The sequence below is a fragment of the Hyla sarda genome, chromosome 8, assembly GCF_029499605.1.
Source record: "Hyla sarda isolate aHylSar1 chromosome 8, aHylSar1.hap1, whole genome shotgun sequence".
In the NCBI taxonomy this organism is placed as follows: Eukaryota; Metazoa; Chordata; class Amphibia; order Anura; family Hylidae; genus Hyla; species Hyla sarda.
In genome coordinates, this window is record NC_079196.1 from 100,484,938 (window position 1) to 100,500,024 (window position 15,087).

At 44.7% G+C, this 15,087-nt stretch overlaps 1 protein-coding gene across 2 annotated transcripts in view; it reads left to right on the plus strand.

Annotated features, from left to right (window-relative positions):
- The window catches only part of HYCC2 (hyccin PI4KA lipid kinase complex subunit 2), a 106,597-nt gene that overhangs the window by 64,157 nt on the left and 27,353 nt on the right, over positions 1-15,087 (plus strand). For both annotated transcript variants that reach the window (XM_056536404.1, XM_056536405.1), the window contains exon 5: positions 12,997-13,176. In XM_056536404.1, the coding sequence (XP_056392379.1) occupies positions 12,997-13,176 (180 nt within the window). The remainder of the gene's footprint in view (positions 1-12,996; positions 13,177-15,087) is intronic.

Here is a 15,087-nt window from a genome sequence, read left to right on the forward strand (position 1 = left end):
GGTCAGTCCAGCAGCAGTCTCCTCTCACTGTATTCACCAGACGTCTGGACTCTCAGCTAGGTGCTGTCTCTGTGGTGCAGGCTCTCACAGCTAGAAGCATGTCTTTTCTCTAGCTAAGCTTGTAGTCGTCTGAGCAAATCCTTAGGGCACAGGACCTGTGTGATTGTGACCGAAATCTCCACCAATCAGCATTATCTCTCATGAAATGGCTGTTAATCATGTAATCAAAGATCCAGTCTTTATTAACAGCATACTAGTTCATTTGTAGTCTCCATCGGCCATCTACTGGGAATTTCAGATAATGCAGCCAACTCCACAGGGGTTACATGCTCGCCCTTATAAAAAAACTTCCCTTCTACTGGCAAGACCTAACCAGGAGGCTAACAAAAAAAAAAAAAAAAACAAGGTATAGCATATATACATCCTACATACAGTACAACTAGCACAGTAACGTCTTAGCTAGCTATTGATCTAGGGCAAAGAGTGACTAACATTTACCACTTCAGCTAGTGTATATAGGAAAGTGGTCATTTTAGATGCTGGGGCATAACTGGGCTCTATTATATTATCATAAACTAGGGCCCTAGGGGGTGCTGTGTCTCAGTTCTCGCTGTGGGAGAGGGTCTTGGGACCACAAATGTGGAACTTTGGCTCCTGCCCTCGAACTAGAGTCTCTAAGGAAAGTTCCAAGCACAGGAACTTTCTGGGTTATACCTTGGAGAACTTTGTGACCCAGGAGGGGTTCCAGGACTTTGTGAAACCACATGAGTTAAAGGAAACAATTGCTGTGTTTCCTCAGCAGGAGATGACCACCACTGATACTCTGTACTGGGGGTTCCCAGGGTCTCCTCTGCCCCATTCACAGGACTCTGTCATGTTTTCCTCTAGTTCCTGAATACTCTCTTCCTCTTCATCAGCATACACAACTGGAAGCAGATGATTTCTATGCCAAGCCTTTATTTGGCCCTCTGGGCCCTTGATGTTGTACACTAGTAGTCATTCTGTTTAGACACAACTTCGAACAGGGCGTCTTTCCATCTGTCAGCCAGTTTGTGTTTTCCAGGCACTCCTAAATTACGGAGAAGAACTTTATCTCCTGCTCGAATCTCCTGATGTCTCACCTTAGCATCATACCTTCTTTTGTTCCATTTTTCCATTTTTGCTGCAGCTTGGGTGGCCAAACTCATAGGCCCGATGAAGGTTTTGTTTGAGGTTCCTCACATATTGAAAGTGTGAGGTTGAATCTGTTCCATCAGCAGACACTCCCAATCGGACATCCATCGGTAATCAGGCTTCTCTTCCGAACATTAGGAAATAGGGTGAAAACACTGTAGATTCATGCCTTGTACAGTTGTATGCATGGACCATGGCTTCCACATGCTTACTCCAAGATTGCTTCTCGACTTGCTTGAGAGTCCCTAGCATGTCTAGGAGGGTCCTATTGAACCGTTCTGGCTGTGCATCACCCTCCGGATGATAAGGTGTGGTTCTGGACTTATGCACGTGTAACATGTCCAACAGTTCCTTGATTAACTTGCTCTCAAAGTCTCTGTCTTGATCAGAGTGTATCCGATTGGGTAGTCCATAGTGTATAAAATACTTCTGCCAAAGGACTTTGGCTACAGTCACAGTCTTTTGATCTTTCGTGGGGAAAGCTTGATCATATCTTGTAAAGTAATCTGTTACCATCAGCACATTCCCAATCCCTGCTATATCGTTTTCAATGCAGAGATAGTCCATGCACACAAGATCCAGGGGTCCCGTACTTTTCAAATGACCCATAGGGGCAGCTCTCACAGGCAGGGTCTTCCTCTGGATACACCTTTGCAGGTCTTAACATGTTGCTCGACATGTTCCCTCATGCAAAGCCAATTGAACCAATCTTGTACTAGGCCATAGGTCTTGTCCAGCCCGAGATGCCCATGTTGATCGTGGAGGGCTCTCAGGACCATGCCCCGGAATCTGTGTGGTAGTACCAATTCTTTTCTGCCAGGGTGATCATGATACTTCACAACCCTATAGAGGACTCCATCTTCCAGTCATAGTGTGCTCAATTCTCTTCAGTATAACTCTCTGACTGGGAGAGAATTCAGCAATTTAGGATTCTTAGTCTTTATTGCCCCGAGAACTGTCCCAATATACCAGTCCTGTGCTTGAGCCTTCCGAGGTAATCTTCAGCAGGTCATGTAACTCTCGAGCAATCTTCGAGTAATCTTTAACGAACCTTCGATAGTAACCACAGAGACCAAGGAAGAACCGCAATTCGCTGATGTTATTGGGTCTTGGCCAATTAAACACTACTTCAATCTTAGCTGGGTCTGGGGCTACTTCTTCAGCAGTGACTATGTGCCCTCCGTTAGTGACAGAGATATGGGCAAACCGGCATTTGACCACTGATAGCTTTAGGCCCTCTGCTTGAAGTCGATACCACACCTTTAACAACCTCTGTTCGTTCTCCTCTGGTGTCTTCCCGAACACAATTTGGTCATTCAGATACACTAGACACTCTTTGGGCTCATATCCCCCACAGTTTTCTCCATCAGCCTCTGAAAGGTAGCAGGAGCTCCCGTGGGGTATTCTTCTTGACCTTTCTCTGAAAGTAGTAGGATCAGAAAGTCTTATAGCATGGGTTGCACTCTTAGAACACCCCACGTCCATTTCTGCTCTGGAGAAAACTCCCTCTCGAGTAGCTAGTTTAGAACAAAGGCTGTCTTTCCACTGTTGTGGTAGAGGAGAATCTTCCAAATGAAAATCTTTCAGTGCTTTCACATGATCCTCCTGTTCTGCACTCACAGACATGATGGACGAAACTTGATCTAATAGGTGTATCACACTAATCTTCTGTTGACGATCAATCCGTACTTCCGTGGGGGTTAAGTTCTGCACCATCACAGGAAAGCTCTGACACCAATTTTTGTGCCAATCTTTCACCTCGGGTATGAGAGTCCACCCCTTCTTCTGATCCTCTTCAGATAGAGACTCTATAAGATATTGTCCAGTTCCCCCCACCATTTCACTGTGCATTGAGGCTATGGCTCGTAAGGTTTTGGTCTCACCGGGCTCCACAAATACAGGTTCTTTCCCTAAATAGTGGCACGACCCTGGTTTTGTTTCAAGGGCTAGTTGATGGCACTCTTTCCCTAGGACAGGACTGACCTCCATCAGTCGGGCTAAGGAAACATCTCCCACTTCTGTTAGGTAGGCCCTGAATACATCCTGTACCATCTTTGCATTAGTACCCAAGATTATTGGGGCGCACACTTTCTTGGCTGCAGGGAATATGAGAGCTTCCAGCTCCATAGGACAAATCATCCCGGTGTTTAACTGGGGAATAGTTATGGTCCTGTTTATGCATCCCTCCATGGGTTGAGCTTGAGACCCCATGCTCCATAGCTGAAACTCTTCTGCAGGTTCCATGGGAATGTGTTTCAAGTGATGTTCATAGAAGTCTTTGTAGATGATGGTGACTTGAGACCCTGTATCTAGCAATGCTGAAGCATAAATTCCTTCCACTTGCACGTGTATCAAGGATTTAGGCCCAATCTTGGCCCCTATGGATAGACTATGTGTAGGCTTGTTTTTCCTTTGCTTGTTAGACCTGGTCATTTGAGTCTCCTCGAGCTCGGTTGCCAGCACCTCCACATCTACCTCCATGGAATTCGCAGGGCACTCCAGCTGAAAATGCCCTGATTTTCCACATTTAATGCAGTCCCCTCGGCGGGGTGTATCCTCAGGAAACCTCTTCCTCGGAATGTTTCTGTGTTGCCCCCCCACTTCTGGGGGAAGGATCTTCTCTCTCTGGGTGTGATTTGCATAAAAGCTCCAATTCAGCCACCTTCTTCCTAAGGGCTGACCGTTCTGTATCCTCTTTCTCTTTCTGTAGAGGAGGTGGACACATCTGGTCTTCAAATTTACTGGCTGTATTTATTAATGTGGAATAGGGCTGAACTTTATCATCCAACTTGGCTCTCAGCAGAATCATAACTGGATTATTGGTCAAACCACCTCTCTGAATTTGCTTAGATCCAACTCAGAGGTGGTGACTACTCCTTTATGGAATAACTTTCCCAGTGATAGCTGTAAACGGTTGATATAGTTGATATGTTTTTTTCATGTTCCTTCTGCTTAGTGGTTAGGAACTTAACCAACAGATCATCCAAATCTTCTGATTTTCCTTAAAGGGAACCAATCATCCGATTTTACCCTATATAACGCTTGGTAAAGCGTTATATAGGGTAAAATCTTTATTTTCACCATTCCCGGGGGACGCTCCTGCCCCCAGGGATGGTGAAGATATGAAGTTATAAACTAGTCACCGCCGCCGCCGCCGTAAGTAGTCACCTGGGCGGGGAGCTCTTCTCACCTACTCCCATTCTTCGGCCGGCAGCGACGCCCCCTCCGCTTGATTGATGGGCTGCGTCATCACTCTGCTCCGTCTGTTCAGTGAGCGGAACGATGACGCGGCCCATCAATCAAGCGGAGGGGGCGTCGCTGCTGGCGGAAGAACGGGAGCAGATGAGAAGAGCTCCCCGCCCAGGTGACTACTTACGGCGGTGGCGGTGACTAGTTTATAACTTCATATCTTCACCATCCCTGGGGGCAGCAGCATCCCCCGGGAATGGCGAAAATAAAGATTTTACCCTATATAACGCTTTGCCAAGCGTTATATAGGGTAAAATCTGATGATTGGTTCCATTTAAGCGTCCTGTAAAACTTGCAGATAGTCTTGCGCAGTAGCTTGTCCATTGCATAGTCTTATGTCTGTAGCTGGAAAACGAAGACTCTCCACCAATCTCTGTTTCTTTATTGTATCAGTAGAAGACCATTCCTCCAACAATTGCATAGACTTATCCTTCCAGACCTCAAAAGGCTCTTCTCCTGGAGGGACAGGCTGATTCCCAAAAAACATCTTCAGTTTTCGGTAACTATGGGTGTGGTTAGCTATCACTGTGGCCTCTGAGATCTTTTGAAGTATGTCAGATATGTCACTACTTCCTGTAGACATGCTACTAAATACAGGGTTGTCTTGTTTCTGTAATGATGGAAATGGGGGAAGACTCTGTTTTAGGAGTAATCATCCCCTGTTCTCTAGTAAGGCGGGCAGCTTGTTTAGGAATGGCTCCAGCCTTTCCAGAGATGGGAGTCAGGGGCTTTTCTGCATCATAGACTTTTGGTCCTAACCCAAAGGGTTGTTGTGGTGAGACCCTTTCTTTCTTATCAGGGAGGGCGTACACTAAGGAGCATCCTTCATCTGTGGCTCCATACAAATGAATGTTGATAGGCTTCTCATGGTCTCTGAGATCTGTATGACAATATATTAACATGTACGTTTGGCCATCAGGATATTGCAGGATATCTCTGACAGTTGCTATTTCTATTCCCAGTCTGATTTCCATACACAAGATGACATGGCTCATCTCATAGTAGGGTGGTACTTGGCATAATACTACAGCTTGCTGTAATGGTACATTCCGTTGCTGGGCCCACTCTGTTGCAAAGGAGGGAGTGGCCCGGGGACTTAACTTATTCTCACTGGTTGTACCCCAATTTACGATCTCAGCAGTGCCTCCTGGGAGCGCCCCCTAGTGTCTCTGGGGTCCCTCAGCCTAGCTACCTCACTACGCCTGACAAGCTGATCCTGAGCCTCCGCTATCTGGGAGCTGGGGTACATGTCTGTGGCAGTGCCTCCAACCAGTGGAGCATCCGGGGTAGGCATGTGGGGTCCCACTGAGAACATACTTGGTACAATGAGACTGACGCAGCCTAATGTGAACTAACTTTATATAGTAAGTAGCAAATGAACAACATGCATAATAAAATAGTGTAACACAGATTGGAATGCAATGGGGATTCTACTCATCCACCCCCCCCCCCCCCCTTATCTTTGCCCTAATGGTTGTTGATGCACATTGAAGTGTTGGGGCCCTTATAAGTCATGCACTGCAGCGTCACTGAAGCAGCCTGCACTGTGTAATATCCACCACTGAACCTCAGAGTCTTTACTTTGAGTAAGGAGACAGATGCCCTGTAGTGGAACAGGGAAGAGGCTTTAGGCTTACCCTCACAACACCATTAACCAGGTCAGTCCAGCAGCAGTCTCCTCTCACTGTATTCACCAGACGTCTGGACTCTCAGCTAGGAGTTGTCTCTGTGGTGCAGTCTCTCACACCTAGAAGCACGTCTTTTCTCTAGCTAAGCTTGTAGTCCTCTGAGCGAATCCTCAGGGCACAGGACCTGTGTAATGTCACAATCATGTGACCGAAGTCTCCACCAATCAGCATTATCTCTAATCATGTGATCACAGCTCCAGTCTTTATTAATAGCATACTAGTTCATTTGTGGTCTCCATCGGCCATCTACTGGGCATTTCAGACAATGCAGCCAACTCCACAGGGGTACATTTATTATGCGTTAGGAACAGTTATAGCCCTTCATGAATAACGGACGTTAGTTGTGATGGAAGAAATAACGGCACATGCACAAATTTTTCTTCCGTCACAAGAAACGTGTAAATTAACGGCCGTTATTTTTCTATGACAAATATATCCGTTATTACTTCTGAGCATGCTTCTGACAGGGCTGAGGAACTACTACTACTCCCATCATGGAACAGACTTGTTTCCATGATGGGAGTAGTAATTCCCCGGCTGCGGGAGTCTCCCGGTGGCTGGGGAGGCAACATTAGTGTTTGTACTGCAACCCCCATCATGGAACAGACTCTGTTCCATGATGAGGGTTGTAGTACAGGCGCCGAGGGGTTGATCGATTAGAAGTTATTAAACAGGGGAGCGGGCGGCATGCTCCACTCCCCTGCGATGTACGATGTATTTACTTTCATTTTTAAATTCGCCGCCGGGAGCCCTGAATGGCCGATACTGAGGAGCCATTCAGGGCTCCCGGAGGGGTTTTTATATCTTGCCACCCGCAGCGCATTTATATATGTTCCCCCCCCCCCCCCACAGCGCATTTATATATGCCCCCCCCCCCGCAGTTTATTTATATATATATATGTGTGTGTCGTCCCCCCCCCCCCCCCCCCGGCAGCGCATTTATATATATATATATATATATATATATATATATATATATATATATATATATATATATATATATATATATATTCCCCCTGTTGATTATAGAAGCGCTGTCGGGGCCAGACATATGGATATATGTCTGACCCCTGCAGTGCATCTATATACAGATGCCGCTGCAGCACTATGAATGACTAGTATTCTTTCAGCAGCACATTGCGCCAGCCAGATGCACTACTGTAGATGTATGATAGCGCTGCGGGGGAACATATATAAATGCACTGCGAGGGGCAAGATATATAGAAGGGCTGTGGGGCCAGATACATACCACTCCCCCCCCCCCCCCCCCCCCCAGTGATTCTATATATCTTTCCCCACTGCAGCGCTTCTATTTGAAAACCCCGCCGGGAGCCCTGAATGGCTCCTCAGTACTGGCCATTCAGGGCTCCTGGCGGGGAATTTAAAAATGAAAGTAAATACATTGCAGGGTTGAGGAGCATGCCGCCCTCTCCCCTGGTTAATAACGTGAAACCTGGTGCGATCAATCAGTCAGCCCCTGTACTACAACCCCCATCATGGAACAGAGTCTGTTCCATGATGGGGATAGTAGTACAAACACTAATGTAGTCACCCGCAGACTCCTGCAGACAGGGAACTACTACTCCCATCATGGAAAGAAGTCTGTTCCATGATGGGAGTAGTAGTCCCAGCTGTGGGAGTCTGTAGGCAGAGGTATTAAAACGGCTATACATGAGGGATGTTATAAATGGGTCTTAACGGATGAATATTTATTCAGCCATTAGCACCCGTTATTTCATCCGTTATTATACACCCGTTTTTACACAGAAAACGGATGTTTAATAACTGAGGAATGCTCAGTGTTAAAGGAGCCTAACATGTACATTACTAATGCTGCTCTCAACTGAGAAGTTGATACAGTTTTATCCTGTCTAAGCAACGCAACTTTAGTGACACAAATACAGACTGATATATTGTTGCAAAATGTTTTGGGCAGCTTCTGTTGATGTATCCAAAGAGCATTGCCTAGACCTGAGCGTGCTTGAGAGCAGGACTAAACATGCACAGTTTGGACCCTCTGAATGTAACAAAAATGTTATCATTTACTGACAGCAGATATGGATTTTAAGGGTATGTTCAATTCCGTGAGTGGTATTCCGCGAGTAGAATTCCCGCGCAGTGAACAGTACCATCAGTGTGAATGGGTCTTCCACGAGACCCATTCATACTGCGGAATTTTTCCGCGCAAAGAAAGAAAGTTCGTTCTTTTTTTTTTGCCGTAGAATTCCTCAAGTACAGCATAGCCATCAATGGTGACGGCGCAGTCCTACCGCCAAAGTATTTTCGGCGCAGCCACCAGACTGAATCTCCGCTTGCGGAATTCTGCGAGCAGAGAATCCGCAGTTTGAACTTACCTTAAAAATAGTGAAGAGCTGTTTTTCCCTGGATGTTGAGGTTGTTTCCTCATGTTGGTTGCCTTTTTCTTTTCAGCATGCAATTCAGAGGTACCCAACCTATGGCCATGTGAATGTTGTGAACTATTTGTTATATCTTTGGCCTATTTGGCAGCGCCATTCTATTTGAAGTTACATTCTAGATTGCCCTCCACTTAACCTTGTTTTTGGGTGCCATTGCTTAGCTGTTGGAGTGGAGGTAAGCCCATTAATGGAACCTCCCCCACATTAATTTCCTAAGTGCAAAGACGAATGGAACGAAACGTTCTTTTGTTAATGAGTTGAGTGTCTAAAATAACCTTTCAGATTAGGATGTTCTCACATTCGCAGATCAAATGCTGACTTGATAGATGTAGACAAGAATATTATAGAATGGTTTAGCCTGTGCAACCCCTGGCTATGGCATTTCCAGCCTGCTGCTATAGATGTCTTAGTGGAGATCACCGGTCATTAACAAAGACCTTGAAATAGCTTTGATATTTTATCAATGAAGCTGGAAAGCTAGCTTGTCATTAGGTCTACAGACCCGATTCATTACATCGCAACAGTATAATCGCCTCTGTCACTTACTTTGCATCTTACCTGTGAATTTCAGCACATAGGGGGACATTTATCAATGTTGGTGTAAGTAGATGTTTTTTGTAGATTGTTTTGGTTGGTATAAATTTTGTGCAGGTGCACCAAATTTACCATACTTGTGCAAGCCACATGATAAATTTTGTGCAAAGTTCTAAATCTCCACACAGTTCTATTTGTACAACTGAGCTGCACCTAAAAGTGGTGTGTCCTGGACACAGGTATTTTGTTCTATTGCTTTGAGGCCAGGATTCCACTGAAGTTTTTTTTCCACCAGCAAAAATGCCAGAAAAACTGCCACAGCTTTTTTCTTTAGTTTTTTCTGGTGTTTTTGCTGGTGTGTGGAAACGGTCCCTTTTGTACCCTGTTGCAGTTTTCTCACTGCCTTCAGGGTACGTACCGCTCCATGGGTCAGATGCAGAGCGCCTGGCCCATGGAGTGTAAGAAGGTAAGCAGTGATGTATAGCATATACAAGGTGCAGAGCATCACTACTTCTGCAGGCTGCATAGTATACAGGGTTGCATAGTGTACCAATGTATACTATACAGGAACCTAGCAAGGAAAGAGTTAAACCATGCTGCTGCTGAGCAGTGCTGGGTTCACACTTTATGCGCTATACTGTATATACAGCCATCTATAGATGACTGTATATACGGGATACAGTAGGCAGACGTCCACTTTCCACCCTCTGTTTCTTCTCTGGCCCAGTCTGTGTAGCTCCGACCCTAGTGATGACATCATCAGGGGCAGAGCTACACGGACCAAGCGGGGAGCCAGGTATGTCTCTGTGTCGTTTTTTTTAAATTATTATTATTATTTTTTATAATTGAATTATCAGACTTCGTAGTGGGACTTAACGTTGGCCCAAAAAACAGCTAGTGATAACCTCCAATTATTACCCCAGTACCCACCACCCCAGGGGTGTCGGGAAGAGCTGGTACAAACAGGCCCAAAGTGTCAAATATCGCACTCCTTGGCCTAGGTGGTAACAGGCTAACTTTATTAAGGCTAGGGAGGGGCCAATAACAATGGTCCTCGCCCACCTTGGTAACGTCAGTCTGTTGCTGCTTGGTTGGTATTTGGCTGATACTGAAAATACGGGGAACCCTGTGTTTTGTTTATTTATTTAGTTTGGAAAAAAAACACGCATAGGGTTTCCTGTATTTTCATTCTCAGCCAGATGCCAACCAAGCAGCAGCTTGTTACCAGAGTGGGCAATGACCATTGTTATTGCCCCCCCAGCCTTATAAGGTCAGCCTGTTACCGCTTAGGCCCAGGAGCGCCATATTTGATGCTCCGGGCCTGTTGGTACCGGCTTTTCCAGACACCCCTGTGGTGGTGGGTACTGGGGAAATATTTGGGGTTAGCGCTAGCTGTTTTTGGGGCTCATACTAAACCCTGGCTAGGTAATGGATTCCGTCTACAAGACAGCTTCCACTACTAAGCCTGAAAATTCAATTATAAAAAACACATCACATTAAAAAAATTAATAAATAAATGGTAGTAGAAAAACAGTCCTCTAGGTATATAAATACTAATAAATGTGCAGGATATGACCAGTATAGTAGTAAATACAAGATTAATTTAATTATCAATTAATAGACATACAGGTGTACCGACAGGGTCCTTGCCGGAAACACCCAAAGAAGATATTAAAATGGTATACGTAAAAATACATAATAAATAAAAATGTTAAAATAAAATTGACCGCATATCAATAGCAACCTGTAACTGAATATATAGCGCAAATAGTGCAGGAAGTCTTTGGATGTATAGAGCAAATAGTGAATGAATGTCTCTAGATAGATGTATCTTTCTCAATAGCAACAGGTATTAGAATGATGGTAAATAAATTGTTGTCACAAGGGGTATGTCCACTGTAATCACAGGTATCCACTGTAGTAAAAACATGTTCCACTATAGGATGTGCAATATATGAATATGATTGGTGCACTGCACCACTCACCACCCGTTGATACTCTGAAGGTTGCGCGATGTCCATGAGCAAGCGCAGACTGGCACGGGACAGCAGCCGCCCTGAATGTGGATGTCTGTGTGGGTATAGATGTCGACGTACTTCAAGTTGCACTTTTTGACACCAAGTACAGGTTGTTTCAGCCCCACTGCTTTACAGGAGCTGAATTAAGGGATATGTCTGACATTGAACTTATCAGCTGTTTTTAGTAACAATCAGCAGAACCCTGCATGGAACTGTGTGCTATAACACACTAAATCAATGTATTTTTAAAGTTACTCTCTAAATTGAGTTTTATACTGTATGTATAGATACAAAGGGTGATATCTTCTTAAGACAGCCCCTGTTCCAATGCCCTATTAGGGTTTATGGATTTTGTAGAGGGGAATCTCTCTTCTATGAGTTAAAGGGGTATTCCAGGCCAAAACTTTTTTTTTTTATATATATATCAACTGGCTCTGGAAAGTTAAACAGATTTGTAAATTACTTCTATTAAAAAATCTTAATCCTTCCAATAGTTATTAGCTTCTGAAGTTGAGTTGTTGTTGTTTTCTATCTAACTGCTCTCTGATGACTCGCGTCCCGGGAGCTGTGCAGTTCCTATGGGGATATTTTCCCATCATGCACAGCTCCCGGGACGTGACATCATCATTGAGCAGTTAGACAGAAAACTTCAGAAGCTAATAACTATTGGAAGGATTAAGATTTTTTAATAGAAGTAATTTACAAATCTGTTTAACTTTCCGGAGCCAGTTAATATATATAAAAAAAAGGTTTTGCCTGGAATACCCCTTTAAAACTCTTACCAAGCACTTCCTACTGAGCCAGCCTTGTATTACATGGGTGAGCATTCATCTGAATGGCTGCCGTATAATCTTACATTTCCTTCAGCAGTCACTATGGAGAAATGCCTGCCTGGCTGTGTTTACTGCAAAAATCGGCTATTTTGGACTGTTCTTGTCTCCAATGAGAGAGCGATTACGTTTTCCAGCCCAACCCTTAAATAATAATTTAAATCGGGGTGATAAAAAAAAATTAAAAGAAGGCATAGTCACCTGTCACAATCCCCAGCCTACAATTTCCTCTACTTGTTCCCTGCAAGAACTGCCCACTCAACCAGTTACTGGTCAAGGCAGATCATGGACTGATCAATGGCCATTATGTTGGTTCATGTTCCTGTTGTAATTTATTCATATGTGTGCAATGTGCTATGAAGTGCACAACTTATCCTACAGGTAGTTCTTATTTGCGCAATTCACAGAAGTAGTACAGCAGTAGTACAGCCATATTATGGACTTAAAAAGTGGTGTATCTGTCATCCATGCTTCCGAAATACTATGACAACATATGTGAATCTAAGAGGTAAGGACCTAATATTCCTGGCATTTGAACTACTGATTCCTCTGCTCTGGCTTATAGAGTGGTTCAGAGCTGAGGACCCTCCTCTATAATTTTTTATGGCATTTGAACAGGGATGGTCTTAATAAGATTTTACCTGTGAAAGGGTACCTGTAATAACATAATAACAAATAGCTTGTATAAGGTCTTACCATCAGCTGGAATATGTTTAGTTTTAGAGAACTGTTTCTGTGGCTCTCTGTACTTGTGCTCTGTCTTCTGAAATCCTTTATTCAGGACAGGACCTGTACTCTAAATCATCTATTCATTACAGTGCAATGTAATTGTAATGTATTAAAGGTCCTAGGTGACTGAGCTCCAATCCTGTCCAAGCCCATGTCAATAGCCAATTTGTATGATCACTTCTTTACATATTACTGCTTTATCCTTTATCATGTTGCCAACACTTTTCCTTGGGCTCTCTACTTACAATAAAAAAAAAAGTGAATTTAATAAAGTAAAACGGCAACAAATGAATGTCTTATTTATCCAGTTTTTCTCTAGTTACATATTGCCGCCTCTTGTCATTGTCCTGTTTTGCAGCTTCTGGAACCGATCTGTCACCAGCTATTTGAGCTGTACCGCAGTTCTGAAGTGCGGCTAAAGAGATTTACCATGCAGTTTCTTCCAGAGCTGATTTCCATCTACTTGCGTCTCACTGCCAGCCGTGATAGGCAAAGCAACGGCTGCATTGAAGCTCTCCTGTTGGGCATTTACAACTTGGTAAGACCTTTTTGGTGTTGAAAATTGTGCTTTTAACTCCATGTCTTTAAGTGATAAGTCTTTATGTGATAAATTTACACATGGCAGATTTATTGCTGAAATTTCTGCTAGGTTGACCAGTTGCCCATAGCAACCAATCAGATTGCTTCTTTCAAAAATGAAAGAAGCGATCTGATTGGTTATGGGCAACTGGTCAACTTTTCCTCAGCATAGGTTTTGAAGAACCTCCCTCATGGTTTTCTGATTCAGATCAACTGGGGGAAAGTATTTCTAGAGATGAGCGAATCGAATCTGACTAAGTCTAATTCGTTCCGAATTTCATAAAAAATTAGATTCGGACTAAATCCGAACTTCGACTCGATTCTAAATAACAAATTTCTTCATTAGCGACACCCCTGCAATAGTCCTGTATAATGTATAGATGTGAGCTGCTTTCTCTTGCGCGCGCAACTCTGCAATAGATAGGACGATCACAGCGGGTGTCAGGAGTGACACTTGCTGTGATTTGTCCTCAACTGCAGGCACTACTGCTCCCAACATGGAGCACACTCTGCTCCCTGCTGGGAGCTGTAGTACCTGCATTAATAGACAGATCGCAGCGAGTGTCACTTCTGACACCCGATGCAATTGTCCTGTATAATGTATAGATGCGGGTAGCCGGACGCTCTTCTCTGGTCCCACTGCAGTATGAGTATATGCCGTATATATATATACCTATTATTCATATTTCCCGCAGAGAGCTGTGAGTGGTTAGAACCATCTGGCCAATCACAGCTCACTGCGGGAAACATTAATAAGTGTATATATATACGGCAGTGGAGGGGACCATAGAAGAGCGGCCGGCCGCATTATACAAGAGGATCGCAACGGGTGTCAGAAGTGACACAGATGATCTGTCAATTAGTACAGGTACTACTCCCATCATGGAACAGTGTGTTCCATGCTGAAAGTAGTAGTACTACCTAAAAAATGTTTAAAAAAAAGGTTAAAAGCACAAACACTACATTTTTATTATTGTCGGATACATTTTTAGTGCCCTGCCTGCCCACATACCGTATTTATCGGCGTATAACACACACTTTTTAGGCTAAATTTTTTAGCCTAAAGTCTGTGTGCGTGTTATACGCCGATACACCCCCAGGAAAGGCAGGGGGAGAGAGGCCGTCGCTGCCCGCTTCTCTCCCCCTGCCTTTCCTGGGGTCTAGAGCGCTGCTGTTGGCCCTTTTCACCCCCTGGTTATCGGCGCCGCTGCCCGTTCTGTCCCCCTGATTATCGGTGCCGGCGCCGATAGCCAGGGAGAGAGAAGCGGCGCCGACAGCCAGGGGGAGAGAAGGGGCAGCGGCACCCATTGCCGGCGCCGCTGCCCCGTTGCCTCCCCCCATCCCAGGTGGCATAATTACCTGAGTCCGGTCCGCGTTGCTCCAGGCCTCCGTCGTGCGTCCCCGGCGTCATTGCTATGCGCTGAACGGCGCGGCGCATGACGTCAGAGCGCCGCGCCGTGCATAGCAACGACGCTGGGGACGCACGACTCAGGTAATTATGCCACCGGGGATGGGGGGAGGCAACGGGGCAGCGGCGCCTGCAATGGGTGCCGCTGCCCCTTCTCTCCCCCTGGCTGTCGACGGCCTCTCTCCCCCTGCCTTTCCTGGGGGTATATCGGGGTATACACGCGCACACACGCACCCTCATTTTATCATGGATATTTGGGTAAAAAACTTTTTTTACCCAAATATCCTTGGTAAAATGAGGGTGCGTGTTATAGGCCGGTGCGTGGTATACCCCGATAAATACGGTAAATTGATCCCTGTTTAAAAATGTATTAAAATTTCATTATAATAAAGATACATTTTGTTAAATACAATTTTTTCCATCACTACTGTATCTTTTTTAATCAATTTTTTTTACTGGTAC